This window comes from Phyllobates terribilis, unplaced genomic scaffold (assembly GCF_046119375.1).
Source record: "Phyllobates terribilis strain yellow unplaced genomic scaffold, ASM4611937v1 Scaffold_3__8_contigs__length_932513732, whole genome shotgun sequence".
Lineage (NCBI taxonomy): Eukaryota > Metazoa > Chordata > Amphibia > Anura > Dendrobatidae > Phyllobates > Phyllobates terribilis.
This window is the reverse complement of record NW_027362763.1, coordinates 365,981,910-365,999,176: the sequence shown is the minus strand read 5'-3', so window position 1 is coordinate 365,999,176 and position 17,267 is coordinate 365,981,910. Positions and strand designations below refer to the sequence as shown.

At 40.0% G+C, this 17,267-nt stretch overlaps 1 protein-coding gene across 4 annotated transcripts in view; it reads right to left on the bottom strand.

The window, feature by feature from the left end:
• MYOM2 (myomesin 2) overlaps positions 1-17,267 on the bottom strand; it is a 286,047-nt gene that overhangs the window by 126,301 nt on the left and 142,479 nt on the right. For all 4 annotated transcript variants that reach the window (XM_073675391.1, XM_073675390.1, XM_073675389.1 and 1 more), the window contains 7 exons: positions 12,689-12,850; positions 10,289-10,430; positions 9,530-9,729; positions 6,604-6,657; positions 4,640-4,767; positions 1,431-1,614; positions 918-1,092 (listed from right to left, as the gene is read on the bottom strand). In XM_073675391.1, coding sequence (XP_073531492.1) covers positions 918-1,092; positions 1,431-1,614; positions 4,640-4,767; positions 6,604-6,657; positions 9,530-9,729; positions 10,289-10,430; positions 12,689-12,850 — 1,045 coding nt within the window. The remainder of the gene's footprint in view (positions 1-917; positions 1,093-1,430; positions 1,615-4,639; positions 4,768-6,603; positions 6,658-9,529; positions 9,730-10,288; positions 10,431-12,688; positions 12,851-17,267) is intronic.

Below are 17,267 nucleotides of genomic sequence, written 5' to 3'. Positions count from 1 at the left end.
GTCACTAGGCAGGTTTTTCAATCTATGTTTTCTCTGAAATAGTAAAGCATTTCAGAGTAATGCATAGTTAAAGAGGTTTATCTTGTAAAACCTCGTGAATAGACAGAAGGCGGCACTCCAGCAAGCGATATAAATTGAAGAACCTTTATTCCTTATGCACACTTTAAAACATGGAGCCGGGGAAGCGGGGGTCCTTCGGGATGACGGCCATTTCGCACTAAGCTGGTGCTTCAAGTGTGCATAAGGAATAAAGGTTCTTCAATGTATATCGCTTGCTGGAGTGCCGCCTTCTGTCTATTCACAAGATTTTACATGATACCCCTGTTTCAGGCTGGTTTCTTTTGCTTCTTTCTACTCACCTACTTAAAGAGGTTGTTCACTCCTTTTTCATTGATGACCTATCCTTAGGATAGGTCATCAATGTCTGATTGGTAGGGGTCCAACGCCCGACGCCCCCGCTGATCAGCAACTCTCGGCCGCAGGAGCCGCCAGCCGGAACTACTCGATTGCGGAGCTGCTCTGTTTTCTGATAGTGGCCACTGCCTGGTATAAAAATCCGCTTATAACTGATTTGAATAGGAGGCGGATGTGTAGTACCTGGCTGCAGCAACTATAAGAAGATGGAGCAGCTGCGGAATCGAGCAGTTTTGGCTAGCGGCCGCCGACACAGAGAACAGCTGATCTGTGTTCCGGGTGTCAGACCCTAACCGATCAGATATTGATGACCTATCTTAGGGATAGGTTATCAATGAAAAAGTAGTGGACAATCTCTTTAACTGCAATTGCGCAGCCATGCTCGGGCAGCAAAAATCTAATGACAGGTTCCCTTTAGTACAAAAATGAAAAATAAAAATAAGCAAAACAAATCTTATTATTTCTCTTAAGTAACAAACATACTAAATAAATTAGCAGTTTACCTGTTATATTTAATGGGCTTGTGGTTGCAATGATCCCAATGATTAGAGCCCACCACGGATGAGTCTATATAGTACCCGAGTAATTCTTCCTCTACCTTAGGTTTATCAAACTGCACAACAACTGATGTTCTGGTGTTTCTAGTAGCCAAAATACGACCAGGAGCAGATGGCACAGCTTTAAAAGAAAAGACAAGCATATAAATCTGGAGTAAATAAACTAGAGCACCTAACAACGCCAGGCAAATAAATCAGGTACTAAGCCCTGTATGTATGTTAAATAACTCATTTATATACAGATGTAGCAGGGCTGTTATTTTATTTAAGTATTTGATTTGTGCATAGTAATAATGTTCGCAGGTAACATTACTCAATAGATTTATATATGGTGCTAAAGAAGAAAAAAGACAATAATCCCCTCTGCTAAATCTGTATATGTGTATACTGCAGTAACTTACACTTGTAATGTAATAGCAATAAAACGACATTTACAACATCAAAAGTGAGTTCTTTTACCCAGACGTTCCGCTGCTTGTATTGGTGGCGTTACTTCAGAAGGCTCACTGACACCATGTTTGTTGACAGAAATAACTCTGAAATTGTATGATTTTCCTTCCACTAAATCAAACACTGCATAGCGTGGCGAGCGTACAGGGATCTGCGAGTTGACTCTCTGCCAGCTCCCACTGCCAACCATTGTCTGTGAAAATGCAAGAAACAATTAACTCTGGCCAAATTTGAGATACAGACGACTGGATTCATTTTTATTGAACCTAAGTCATTATCTTTATACATAATGCGAATAAATAGTCACAGTTGTTTCACCAGACTTTACATAAATCTATTGTTCAAAAAACTTTGCAATATATTGTATCATAGAAATATACTTCTTTTTCAATTTATGAGACACATCTACACCTTGCCAGTTTTTCTTAATGTTTTTTTAATGTTGATGTTTATTTACATTTTCCATTTCTCTAGATTTGAAAAAGACCTCCTATTTTAAAGAAACACTCCCATCAAAGTTTTTATCCTTTTAATATATTGCAAGTTTCATATTTTATAACACTTACAGTTGCTCATTTTGTCTTTCTACCCAGCTAATTCTTCTCTTTTCTCTTCTCTAAGTAGAAACAGGAGATCTCTTGTCCCTGCATTTATCATCCCCCTCTTCAACTCCTCATCAGGAGTCAGGGACTTTTGCAGTGACTTATGACTCATACAGGGAAAATTGACCTCCTGTTTCTACATAGAGCTTAAAGAGGTGGTATATGTATATTGTGCACATCGATTTAACCCTTTCAAATGAGTCTTTTTGCAAATACCTTATGTTGACATATTTGCCTCTGAGCGGCACTATCGCTGCTCGCTAAGTCCCAATCATGTGACTCCCAGCTGCAGCCGCCGCTGACATCCAGTGATGTCAAATCAACTTCCAGACTCTGGGGCATGACTTGGTAATGTAAGGTCAACTTCAAGAGTCTGGAAGTTGACGTGACATCACCGGATGTCAGCGGCGGCTGCAGTCAAGAGTTACGTGACCGAGACTGAGCGAGCAGTGATATCACCGCTCAGAGGCAAACATGTCAAAATAAGGTATTTGCAAAAAGACTTATTTGAAAGGTTTAAATCGATGTGCACAATATACATTGTAGTGGACCAATTCTTTAAAAGGAATCAGCTAGTCAGTTATTAATCATGTGATGTCATAGACCTAATGGAAAAAAGAAGAATTAGCTGGGTAGTAAGGCAAAATGAGCAATTGTAAGTACCCAATACTATATAATATGATGACTGCAATATATTAAGAGGATAAAAATTTTGATGGGATGAGTGCTTCTTTAACACTGGCAATGAATCCCAATATTAGACTTTCTATTTTGTAGTCTTATTACCATCACAGACAGGATAACAATGACAGGTAACACCTCTATTTGGATAACATTGGACCCACCATTCACAATAACTGATGGTCATATCTCTCCTCATCCCTGCACAATGACCTCTGCATAGATCACACAACATGCCTAAAAAGTTCCCTTAATACATCAATGGGGAGAATTTACAATCAACTTTGTACTAGTCTTATATAATCAAAAAGTTGTCAAATTTATCATAAATTTAATTTGTGCCAAAGTTTAGCAACTTTTTGGCCTTTTGCATCAACACCATTTTTTAAAAGAACAGATGGTGCTTGGTAAAAAGGACAGGGTGGTCAGAATGTGACAAGCTTAGTATAGTGTATTCCAGAAAGCTCTTGTACATTGTAGCTGATATAGTTACATAGTTTATAAGGCCGAAAAAAGACAAGCGTCCATCCAGTTCAGCCTATTTCTTGTGCACTGCAGCTATTCCGCAGCGTTGATCCAGGGGAAGGCAAAAAAAAAAACATGCAGTATAGGCCAATTTACATCATTGAGGAAAAATTCACTTCCCGACACCAATCTGGCAGTCAGATTAAATCCCTGGATTAATTAACTAAGCATAAGATGTAATTTTATTGTTCTCAAGAAAGGCGTCCAGGCCTCTCTTGAACTCATTAAGTGAGTTGGACATCACCACTTCCTCTCCCAGAGAGTTCCAGAGTCTCACGGCTCTGACCGTAAAGAATCCCCTTCTATGCTGGTGCAGGAACCTCCTTTCCTCCAGACGCAAAGTGTGCCCCCTCATCTTTGTCACCATCCTTGGTATAAACAGGTCATGGGAGAGATCTCTGTACTGCCCCCTGATGTATTTATACATGTTTATGAGGTCTCCCCTAAGCCTTCTCTTTTCCAACGTAAATAGGCCTAATTTTGACAACCTCTCTGGGTATTCTAGTCCCTCCATTCCCTTTATTACCTTAGTCGCCCTCCTTTGTACCCTCTCTAGCTCCAATATGTCTTTCCTAAGCACCGGAGCCCAGAACTGTGCACAATATTCTAAGTGCGGCCTTACCAGCGCTTTATACAGAGGAAGAACAATGTTCTCATCATATGCCCCTATTCCTCTTCTGATGCATGCCATGACTCTATTTGCCTTCGCAGCTGCTGCCTGACACTGGGCACTCCAATTTAATTTGCTATTAACCAAGACGCCCAGGTCCTTCTCCATGTCAGATTTCCCCAACGGTTTCCCATTTAATATGTATGGGTGACTGCTGTTTTTCTTTCCCATGTGCATGACCTTACATTTATCGACATTGAACCCCATTTGCCATTGTTTGGCCCGACTCCCCAATTTATCTAAATCCTCCTGTAGCTGTGCCCTATCCTCATCTGTATTAACTACTTTACAAAGTTTAGTATCATCTGCAAATATTGCTATTTTACTATGCAACCCTTCCACTAGATCATTAATAAATATATTAAATAATATAGGGCCCAAGACAGACCCTTGAGGCACCCCGCTAATAACCCTGACACACCCTGATATATACAGTATATACCAGCTTTTCAGATTTGGCTACGCCAAGAGTGCACTCAACGTCTGAGTATAGTATAAACAGTTCCTTGTGCTGACCGACCTCCTTTAAATATTGCATTCCCACCAATGAAACCTGAATGAAATCCTCCCAAAATATACTTATGCTTCAAGGCTTGTAAGCTCTTATGTGCCTTCAAAAAATCAACTAATTGAAATACATGTACCATTGTTATAAGGTCTAAGAATGTCAATAATTGTAACACATCTCTAAAATATACTAGTGGAAGGGAGTTATTTTTTATTATCATGCAGTCATTTACCTTCTCAATGTAGTAAACAAGTGGATCTCTGCCACGAGGAACAGGTGGATCCCAACTGAGAACAACATATGTTTTACTGGTTTCCAGTGCTTGGACATTGGTAGGTGGGCCAGGAATTTTAACATCACCTAAATGAAAGCAATAGATAAATAGAACATAGTTTGTACTTGCTCTATTATCAAAGAGTGACCCATGCTGCCCCCTCATCGCTCTAGTTCATTATCAGGTCTCTCCCATGTGTGGAAATGGAGAGAGACCTAATCAATTAGAATGGTGTCACCGGATTAGTGCCATGCTGCCTGTGGTTTGGACAGATTAAATTGACTGACAGTTTCCCTTTAATGTTTTTTTTACATTTATTTCAATATTAAAGGGGTTGTGCAATCTTTTTTTTTACAGGAGCCCACCCTCTCCTTCTCCCAGCTTCCTGCTTGCTCCTGAGGATTCACGGTGTGGACAAACGTAATGATCGCACCTAAACGGTGCGTTCTCTCACGGTGCAAGCTTTCTCACGATTATTAAATTAATTTAATATGATTCTGATACAGTCACAAAGTCAACTATGAGTCAGAGTTCCTTAATACCCACCTGACTTTATCTTGCGATCATAATACTTCCTACAGTGAGTGCCACTGGGCGAAAACAAGACTTACATGAAGACTATTGAAATCAATACACATTGGCAGTCTGGAGCAAACTTTTAAATAACTCTAAAGGCCACATCCAAAAACACAATTTTCCTTCAGACATAGGGTTAATCTGCAAGTAAATAGTGTTTCAATCCTGTTTAGCTTACTGGAGCAGCAGCTACAGGGATAAAATGAAGTTTTATTCTCCCTGCAGCCGCTTGCACAGTCATCGGAGAAGTGCAAGGAGCTGTCACAGTCACCGCTCACTATGATATGAGCATATTGTAATCATTCCCTGGCACAGTGTTTGTCAGCCTGCTCTGCACATATACACTGCAAATACACTGAAGAGCAGCCTGTCAATCAAGGTGCCAGGGAGTGATAACAGCCACGCTCACTGTGTAAAGAGAGAAGACTGTAACAGTTCCCTGCACAACCCCAATACCTGGAAGCGATTGGCTGCAGGGAGAATATGACTTCACATTCCCCCTTTTTGCAACTGCTCTTGCTAGCCAGCTAAACAGGGCTTAAACACTATTTAGATGCAGATTACCCCTAGATCTGAAGGTAAATAGTGTTTCTGAACATCTCAGGTGCTTTTTAAGTTCTTGTCTGTAGATGATAGAAGTCCAAAAATAAAGGAAGATTATTAGCATAATATGCTTTAATAGGTTAAATGGGGTTGTCCGGCCTTAGCGTACAAGTCTGCAGTCACTATATGTGACTGCAGACTTGTGAATCCTCACAGCGCACGCACTACATGCATTGAGGATTCTCCGGTGCTAACGACGGGAGCATGACCACAAGTATGCAATTTGCATACATGCGGTCACATGCAGACTAGACATGCCTCACTCAATGCAACTGTATTGAGAAAGGCCATATATGACTAGTCGGAATGTGGCTGTAAGTTTGCGAATTGCATAATTGTGGGCACATGACTGCCAGCTACCGGCGCTGGTAGCGGACAATCCTCATAGCGCTCTGTACACCTGCTCTGAGTATTCACAAGTCTGTAGTCACATGGAGTGACTGCAGACTTGTAGCCTAAGGCCGGATAACCCCTTTAAGGGTGAATTCCCACACTGTAGATTTTGTTGCCAAAATATCAGTTCTATTCATCTCAATGGGGTTGTTTCAGAAGTAAAATCTGCAGCAAATATGCAATTTGTTAATATACCATAATAGGTCCAATAAACCTGATTATAACCTTTAATGCTACAGATCAAAGCGCATAGGAAGCAACTGCCTGTTTTCTCACACTGTTTCATGAAAAAAGAAAAATGAACATCACATTATTCTGATTCTTGATTTGGATTATTAAGGTTATTATACCTTCTAGGTCATCCTGACAGATGACAATACTTCGCCCTCCATCCAGATGGATTGCTGTAAAGACAGAATAATTTACATCACATTATACAAAGTCACAATGTTTTATAAGTTATATTTGTGCTGTGTATATTGCTTTGACTGCGTATGAAAGACATTTTAGCTTTACATTTTTATGTTGCGTTATCTTTGTTTTGTGTATTATTTAACTAGATCTCTAGCTAAAATTGCATTTTAGTAGCATAAAGAACAAAGCCTTCTGTGCTCTTGCCTGTAGATAGAGCCCTTTGATTTATTGACATAAAGGTATAACAAGGCTTTTTTATGTTCTACTGTGCTGGAATATACTCTGACATCTGTTTTTATATTTTAGTCTTGCGGGAGCCGTGTTCAATATATTTTTCATCTTTCTGCAGTAAGTGGTAATAAAGCAGTATATTGATTAAATGTTCAATATGGCACAAGGATTTAAACACATACATATGCATAGGTGTTAAGAAGACAGAATCTAATGATAATCTGGATTTTTTTAAACAAAATTTACAATATCTATCACCTTCACTTAAAAAATGTATAATGATGATTTACTTTGTTCGACTATCTGCAATCATTCTTTTTTATTATCCATCAGAAGGTCCCCATATGCACTAGACTAATGGTATTCAAACCTGCAGGGTTTTTGCATCTGATGTGTATTGGGATTTCCGAACCCACTATCTCCACCCCTCCCGACAGATGAGAGAGAAGGAGAAGAGGATGGGGCAGTTTAAACTTATATGCCCAATCCTTTTAAGGGGAGGTAGTGGTAGATCTGTCTGGCCGCGACATTCTTCCTACTGAAAATCTATGAACATTCAGTTGAGATGAGCGTCCATGTCAATGGAGCAGTTGAAATACAACACTGTTGATCACTGATAATTTTGAATAGCGCATTAAATCCTTTACCACCTTGGGTTTTTCCATTTTTGCATTTTCGTTTTTGCTCCCCTTTTTCCCAGAGCCATACCTTTTTTATTTTTCCATCAATAGGGCCATGTGAGGGCTTGTTTTTTGCAGGAAAAGTTGTACTTTTGAAAAACAGTGAAATTGCAAAAAAAGGTGCAATTCCACAATTATTTTTTTTTTTTTTTTTACTATGTTCACTAAATGTTACAACTGACCTGCCATTATGATTCTCCAGGTCATTATGAGTTTGTAGATACCAAAAATGTACAGGTTCTTTTTTATTTAAGTGGTAAAAAAACAAATGCCATTTTCCGAGACCCGTAGCGTCTCTATTTTTTGGCATCTGGGGCCAGGTGAGGGCTTATTTTTTGCAAGCCGATCTGATGTTTTTATTGATACCATTTTGGGGTAGACATGATGTTTTGATCACCCGTTATTGCATCTTATTGCAATGTTGAAGACACCAAAAAAAAGTAATTCTGCCATTTAGATATTTTTTTCTCATTATGCAGTTTTTCCGATTGGATTAATCCTTTTTATATATTGATAGATCGGACGATTCTGAACACAGCGATACCAAATACGTGTATTTTTTTATTGTTTTATTTTGAATCGTGCTAAAAGTGGGGTGATTTGAACTTTTAGATATTTTTAATATTTCTAAAACCTTTTTTTTTTTACTTTTCACATGCTTCAATAGTCTCCATGGAAGACTAGAAGCTGCGATCATCTGATCACTTGTGTTAAACATAGCAGGGTTTCAGCCCTGATATGTGCAACAATAATGCTCATCTGCTATGGGCGGGTGTCAGCCAACCCATCGGCGGCCCGCGATCATGTGACAGACGTGCCGATGGGCGGGCGGAGTTTGACAGCGGCATTTAACATGTTAACATCCGTGGGTGGATCGCGATTCCACCCGCGGCTGTTAGAGGCACATGATAGCTGATCAGATCAGATGTGTCGGGTAAAATGTGACCTTAGCTCTGGAACCCGCATCAAAGGGGGGGAGATGACCTTGGACGTACTTATACGTCCAAGGTTGTTAAGGATTTAAAGGGGTTGTCCACTATAATGTGTAGTGGGCAGATTGATTTAAACTTCAGAAATAAGGCTTTCTTCAAATACCTTACATTTCCAAATGTGCCTGTGAGTGCCGCTATCAGTGTCCGCTCATCCTCATCACGTGACCCCCGACTACAGCTGCCTTTGATGACCGGTGATGTCACATTAACTTCCGAAATTGGAAATTGACCCGGCATCACCGTGGTGGGAGCCAGTCTCCCTGAGTGACTGGGCTGTGGGTGGAGTTTCACGGCTCGTCACAGTCCAGCATCACGCTCTCTCTCCTGAACTACTTTCAGGGTGCCGCAACTAGCGAGATGCTGGGCTGTGACGTGCAATGAATCTCCTCCCACAGCCCAGTCACTCAGGGAGACCGGCTCCCGCCTCGGTGATGTCAGGTCAGCTTCCAATCCTGGGCATCACCGGTCATCAGAGGTAGCTGCAGCCAGAGGTCACATGATGAGGATGAGCGGACAGTGATAGCGCCGCTCACAGGCACATTTGGAATTGTAAGGTATTTGAAGAAAGCCTTATTTACACAGTTTAAATTGATCTGCCCACTGCACATTGTAGTAGACAACCTCTTTAATTCAAGAAATAGAATATTTGTAATCTCCCATAGTGCATTTTGTAGCTACAATTTACATTATGTATACCAAAGAAAGTACTGTTTGCAACAAAGCAGAGATTTTGTATATTGAGCTTGAATGCGACATATTCATTATAGGATTTAAACACATAAGGCTTTCTATCTAAGTGATTTCTTTTATCATGTGTGCTACTTTCTTGGATACACAAACGTCCTGCTGTGTCTTGGAAAGATTTCTTCTACATTACATACACCCACGTAAGCTAATTAGACAAAAGAAAGAAAACATTAAATAATTCACAACTGCTTAATGAGAATGTGTGCACCTACTTTGAAGTCGTGACAGATCAGCGGGGTCCAGAGCTGCAACAGCAATTGAGACCCTTGATGGTCTACTGATTCCGGCTTTATTAACTGCTCGAACACGGAAAAAGTAAGATCGTCCTTCAAACAGACCAGTCACAGGATATTTGCAGATTTTAACAGGAGAATCATTACACTGAATCCAATTTTCAGTGCCAACTTCACATCTGTGTGGAAAAACAATAGATTTATCAATACATATATCCGTTGGGGTCAAATTTATTGGTACCATGACATTCAGAAAAAGTGGACATATAGAGCTATGATAACATCCTAAAGTGCAACCAATATTATTTGTACTGTATATAAACTGGACAGAGTGAAGAAAATAATTCTTAAAAAATAATTATACAAAAAAATAAAACATTAACAAACTTATAAATTAAACAACCCAAAAGTAATACATGCGTTAATAAAAAGAAGCACTAATCATGTAAATATGGAGGTGTTTATTATGTACAGAAGCTAGAACAAAATATATGCAAAAGACAAATCTAAATCTCAGTCCTATGTTCCCTTCAGAAGTAACAATATTGGTTATCATGGTGCTGAAGTCAATCCAAGTGTCAATCCAAAATCAATACAAGGAACTGTTACTAAAGCCAAAGGTATAAAAGAAAGTGAGGAATTTTTTTTACCCCTACTCCTTAATTAAACTGGATATCTCTGATCACTGACAGAATGCAGTATCAGGGTGTGGGCACATGCCAATGTCTAAATACTTACTTATCAACAAAGTATCCGATTACTGGAGCTTCACTGGCTGTGTTTGGAGGCTTCCAAGAGACAATCACGTAATCTTTATTTGCATCATGACATTCCACATCCATTGGAGCTCCGGGTGCCCCTGCCACCAGGGCTGCCGCATCTACAATAACAGGATTTCAGTATTATAAAAAAAATAAGGCTATGTTCACACACGTTGAGTTTTTTTCTGCTGAAAATATGCTGCTAGCTTTTCTCTGGCAGGAAAACAGCTGCATTAAAAACGCAGGTTTTGGTGCGTTTTTTGTTGCATTTTTTGCTGCATTTTTGCTGCATTTTTTTGAACACCCATTACATCCTATAAGTGAAAAAAAGCTGCAAATACGCAGTAAAAATGCTGGTGCGTTTTCTGCTGCAAAAGCGGTGAAAGAAGTGACATACTCTATTTCCAAAAACACAACCAAGTCACAAAATACCCAGCAAAAAAACATGTGTGAACAGAGAATTCTGGTTTCTCATAGACTTTGCTGATACTGCAAAATGCAGCTAAAAATTTACATAAAAATCGACAGCAAAATATGCTGCAAAACCCAACGTGTGTGAACATAGTCTAAAGATATAAGAACTGTGCTGCGTATTCCTGAGTGAACAATTCCATTTACACATTAGTCCTACTATTATTTTCAATACTAATATTCTGAATTTCTTTTACTGAATGGTATTAAAGGGAACCTGTCAGACAATTTATACTGCCCAAACCACTGTCAGACTGATTGAATCCTGATATATTATTTTTTTGAAATGCTCCATTGTCTCAGAGAAAGTATACAGTACTTTGAAGATCTGTCAGGGAATCACTAGGCCGGCTCCACCCCTGGCCGGCTCTTCTCAGCACCACTGCATATGATTGACAGGTCTAATGTACAAGCGATGGAGAGAAGAGACCCTAATTACAGTGATGTGCCACTTACTAGGTTGTGGTTTGCTGTTTCAATCAGTGTTTTATCAGCTGGAGATTATCACTACAGGACAAATGGCCTTGAGCTTCAAAGTCCAATCCCATCCCCAGCATTGATTAGCAGGTTTCTGTCACTATACATTATACACAGAAAGCTGAGGTGTGGATGGGTTTATACACAGATCTACATCTCAGCTCTACTGGATCTACAGAATAGAAAACTGTGACTACTAAGAGATACATTGTTGGAATCAGGTTCTCTGTCTCTCCCTCATGGTGCTGTCAGATCTCATAGCAAAAACCTGCTGAGAGATTCCCTTCAAATGGAATCTGTCAGCAGATTTCAACCTCAAAACCACGGTATTTATATGCACATGTAGCTTTTTCAAATACAAGTCCAGAAAAACTTTTACATGGGCAGTCCATTTCTACACTAAATTAGCATCTGAAATGATATGCAAATGAGGCTGAAGGATTATGGTACATCTGAAGCCTTTGTCACTCAAGCTCTATTCCCTGCCAAGTTCCGCCTCCTCCTGCCTGACTAACAGCCTTTATGCTGTGAGACTTCAGGCAAAGGAGACATCAGTCAAGCAAGAAGATGCGGCACTGGATGGGTATTAGAGCTGGAGTGACAGAGGCTTCAGATGTACAGATTCATTTGCATATCGATTCAAACACTTATTTCTCAGTAACAGGAAAACGGACTGACCATATAAAGGTATTGCTGGACCTTTCTTTGAAAGAGTTACATCGCTTTTAAGTATTTTACGGTGTGAAATCCTGCTGACAGATTCCCTTTAAGGGTATTTGAACATGGCAACTTTTTCAGGCAGATTCAAACACCTGAAAAAAATGCTAAATTGCTACAAAAAGAATGAACATATGCCCATTAATGTCAAAACAATTTGCAGTGCATATGTTCTATCTCTTGTAACTGGGTTTAACCGATTTAAGCTTCAAAAGCCGTGAAGTGGCTAAAAGAAGTAACCGTTCCATTCTTCTGACGGCTTCCACTTGGAAGCACCACTGTCTTATATATGGAACAAAAAACAAAAGTCGCTCCAAAAATGAAGCAAAAGACCTCAAGAAAGATGCTTCAGGAATAACACTGCCAGCATTTTCTATTTTCTTGAAGGGTCTTCCTGTAGCAAAATGTGAGTAAAGCAGCTTCTAAAAGTTGTCATGTTCATATATCCTAAGAGTTCTCTCCAATGGTCAGAAATTGGAGCAGATATCAAATGTCTCTCGCTCTCTCTATTTCCAAAATACTCTTCATTTAGTTACTGTTGATTAACATATCTTCTATTACTAAACATTCTATAACATCTTCAAGAACATTCTTGGTGGACCACGTCTATGGTATTTGCTGGGAAAAGGTACAATTATGCTTTAAAAAATACTTTTTCAGGACTGTTCATGTTATATATACACGGAAAAGTATGACTGAATGATATAAATACCAGCTACGAAGAGAAATCCACTGTGCTGATTGACTCCTGCTCTGGTGACCATTCGTACAGTATACAATCCTTCATCATCCTTATTCAAATGTGTCAATGTCAGGGTAGCACGTCCCTCTCCAAAATGCAGCTGGTACCACTTGGATTCTTTTATCAGGACATCTGAAAAGGAAATTGAATTGCAAACAAGTCAAGAGCTATTCTCATAGTGCTAATATTCAATAATGTGAAAAGGAAATCATATCAAACCACAAAACACCAAACAACCTTGGCCAGGCCATTCCTATGGACGAAATATATAATCTCATTCATACTAATAGTGAAACATTATTTCCCATATACTTTTTATTTATATCGATCTATAGATAGATTTTGGCTGGGCATTCAGTGTTATCTATTTGAGATTCGGGGCATAATGCCTTGGCAATATTATGAATTGTATCCCTCTTGCAAAATGGTATGCAAAGTAAGTCACAAAGTAACAATGTAACTTTAAGTTCAATGTACAACATCAGATAATAGTTACATTTGTTATAGTAATATAACATATTTGTTATATTAGAGTGTTTAGCTATATCATATGAAATCTAAGGGGTACCATTTCTCCCTGTGGAGAGTGACAAGCCAGGCCTGGCATGTCAGACTCAGGAGACTTATATTCTAGACATGCTCCTGTGGGAAATTAAATATGCAAATTGCTTCTTAAGCATCTCTCCTAGCCAAATCAGATCTCACACTTTGCATTGATGACGAGGGGCAATACCCGAAACACAGTGTCTGCAAATTGAGATTCTGGTTTGGTTTTATCCTAAGTCATATGTCAAGGCTTGTTAAAGGGTTGATATTGACTTTTAGGATAGCTACTTCCATTAGGTTAAACTAGAGTTCAAGTCCTCTTTGTCTCTGAAGAGGCAATTTGCATAGCTATATCATATAACACACGTGTCACCAACTGGAAATACTGAATGCTGACAGATGACTGGTATGTTGGGTCATATGCACTGAACAACTCAATCAGCAGAGATAGCAAAGGTGTTAATCCAACACCATGGGGAACCCTTTTGTCCACACAAAGTAACAAGGTAGCGCTATAGTGTAATGCTTTACTTTTAAAGGTTTTGTCTATTATCCATGACCTATCACTAGCGTAGTTCATCAATATAAGATCAGTCATAGTCAATCAGCTATTATAATCTCCGGCAACAGCCGGATGTGGACATTGTATAGAGCAGAACAGCACACTTTTGCACATTGCTTAGCAGCCACAGTCAGGTACTGTAGACCAGCTGCTATTGAAAAGTAACTAACAACAGCAGGTACAGTACAGACCAAAAGTTTGGACACACCTTCTCATTTAAAGATTTTTCTGTATTTTCATGACTATGAAAATTGTACATTCACACTGAAGGCATCAAAACTATGAATTAACACATGTGGAATTATATACTTAACAAAAAAGTGTGAAACAACTGAAAATATTTCTTATATTCTAGGTTCTTCAAAGTAGCCACCTTTTGCTTTGATGACTTCTTTGCACACTTTTGGCATTCTCTTGATGAGCTTCAAGAGGTTGTCACCGGAAATGGTCTTCCAACAATCTTGAAGGAGTTCCCAGAGATGCTTAGCACTTGTTGGCCCTTTTGCCTTCACTCTGTGGTCCAGCTCACCCCAAACCATCTCGATTGGGTTTAGGTCTGGTGACTGTGGAGGCCAAGTCATCTGGCGTAGCACCCCATCACTCTCCTTCTTGGTCAAATAGCCCTTACACAGCTTGGAGGTGTGTTTGTGGTCATTGTCCTGTTGAAAAATAAATGATGGTCCAACTAAACGCAAACCGGATGGAATAGCATGCTGCTGCAAGATGCTGTGGTAGCCATGCTGGTTCAGTATGCCTTCAATTTTGAATAAATCCCCAACAGTGTCACAAGCAAAGCACCCCCACACCATCACACCTCCTCCTCCATGCTTCACGGTGGGAACCAGGCATGTAGAGTCCATCAGTTCCCCTTTTCTGCGTTGCACAAAGACACGGTGGTTGGAACCAAAGATCTCAAATTTGGACTCATCAGACCAAAGCACAGATTTCCACTGGTCTAATGTCCATTCCTTGTGTTCTTTAGCCCAAACAAGTCTCTTCTGCTTGTTGAATGTAATTAGCAGTGGTTTCCTAGCAGCTATTTTACCATGAAGGACTGCTGCACAAAGTCTCCTCTTAACAGTTGTTGAAGAGATGTGTCTGCTGCTAGAACTCTGTGTGGCATTGACCTGGTCTCTAATCTGAGCTGCTGTTAACCTGCGATTTCTGAGGCTGGTGACTCGGATAAACTTATCCTCAGAAGCAGAGGTGACTCTTGGTCTTCCTTTCCTGGGGCGGTCCTCATGTGAGCCAGTTTCTTTGCAGCGCTTGATGGTTTTTGCAACTGCACTTGGGGACACTTTCAAAGTTTTTCCAATTTTTTGCACTGACTGACCTTCATTTCTTAAAGTAATGATGACCACTCATTTTCCTTTACTTAGCTGCTTTTTTCTTGCCATAATACAAATTCTAACAGTCTATTCAGTAGGACTATCAGCTGTGTATCCACCAGACTTCTGCACAACACAACTGATGGTCCCAACCCCATTTATAAGGCAAGAAATCCCACTTATTAAACCTGACAGGGCACACTTGTGAAGTGAAAACCATTTCTGGTGACTACCTCTTGAAGCTCATCAAGAGAATGCCAAGAGTGTGCAAAGCAGTCATCAAAGCAAACGGTGGCTACTTTGAAGAACCTAGAATATAAGACATATTTTCAGTTGTTTCACACTTTTTTGTTAAGTATATAATTCCACATGTGTTAATTCATAGTTTTGATGCCTTCAGTGTGAATGTACAATTTTCATAGTCATGAAAATACAGTAAAATCTTTAAATGAGAAGGTGTGTCCAAACTTTTGGTCTGTACTGTACATAGTATACAGAGCTATGCTGTTCCACTCCATACTTTGTTTACATCCTGCTTCCACTGGAGATGATATTAGTTGATCAAGTGTTGTTGAACCTTCACCGACCTTATATCAATGAGTTATCCTTCAAATAAATCATCAATTTAAGAGTGCTTGATACTCCTTTTAAATGTATATACTATATTTACGTCAGATGGAGGCAAACAAATAGAAATTTGTAGTATAATATATATATTCTCTAAATATGTTCTCATTTCAACAGTGGCATGGAAAGTTATCAAGTTGAGGGTCTAATTATGGCTTTTGAACCAAATGCCAGGACAGACAAGCTGCACCGGACTTGGACTCCTGGTGTATTCTTAGTAATGTATGTAATCCATCACTGATTGCCTGAATGACCCAGGCCTTAATCAAGCCTACAAAGCAGTGCAGGACATATTAACTTTACAAAATATAATTTTTACAAATATTGTGAAAAATGTTATGAAGGAAACATAAGTCCTGCCATGGTCCTTTGTCCATAAGAGCTTCCATTTGGAAGTTCAAGACTGGTCAAAGAAACAATATTTAATCTTACTGCGTCCACATTGCCAACTAAGGAGTCAATGGAAATTGTTTAGATCAGTTAAAACATATCTGATACAAACATTCTCCATGTAGTTTACAGTTCTTGAGTTCCACATAGTTACTTGTAATGTGACCCAAAAGAACAACCTTTACTGCAATGTTAGGGTCACACAAGACCGTATTTTGTCTCATCCTAGAATATTAGTCCGATTATGCTAATCACACTTTGAACAAAAACTCTGAACAGAGTTTGATCAGAGTCCAATCAGAGTGTGATCTAATTTTCTCAGATGAGGAGAAGATGGCAAAAATATTTCTCCATCTCTGTGTAAATCAGATTGCACTTGAACGTCATCTAAATTTTTTTAACAGACTCATTGACTTGCATGGCGGAGTGCAATCCAATTTACAGATGCAAATCATGCATGCTGCGATTTTTTCTTCGGACAGACTTGGTCCAAGGAAAAATCGGACATATGCACAGCTCCATAGAATTACATTTGTCCGAGTGCGATCTGATGTTTTGTTTGATCACACTAGGACCAAAAATATGGTCGTCTACACGAGCCCTAAGAAGCATCAGATCTGTCAGATGCCATCATGACCTCACCAATATAAAAATATTTGTAATCAAGTCACTATTACCTCTATAAAACTAGGATTCAGTACAGCCTGTAGCATCGGCGTCTCTGCCCCTTGCTAGGCAGAGACGCCGTCCCTCTCACCTCCCCGCTCCTGGCGCGGCGTCCTCCAGCGCTTCTCTCCCCGCTGCTTCCGGCACGCGCTCCTTCCCCGGCAGTGTGCTTAGGGCGCGCACGCGCGCGCTCCCCCTCTCTTAAAGGGACCGCGCATGCCGTCTTAAGGAGTCCCCGGCCAATTGCCGGAGGACCTCCCATATATAAGGCACCTCCTCCAAAGTGGAGGTGCCCGAGCAAAGTTGTTTGCACTATGTCTGATCTGTGCTTCAGCCCTCAGGTCCCGCTGCTAGCCTGACTTCTCGTCCTGCCTGCCAGCCTGTTATCTGCCCGTCACCTGCCGAGCCTGCCAGCCTGCTCACCTGGAGC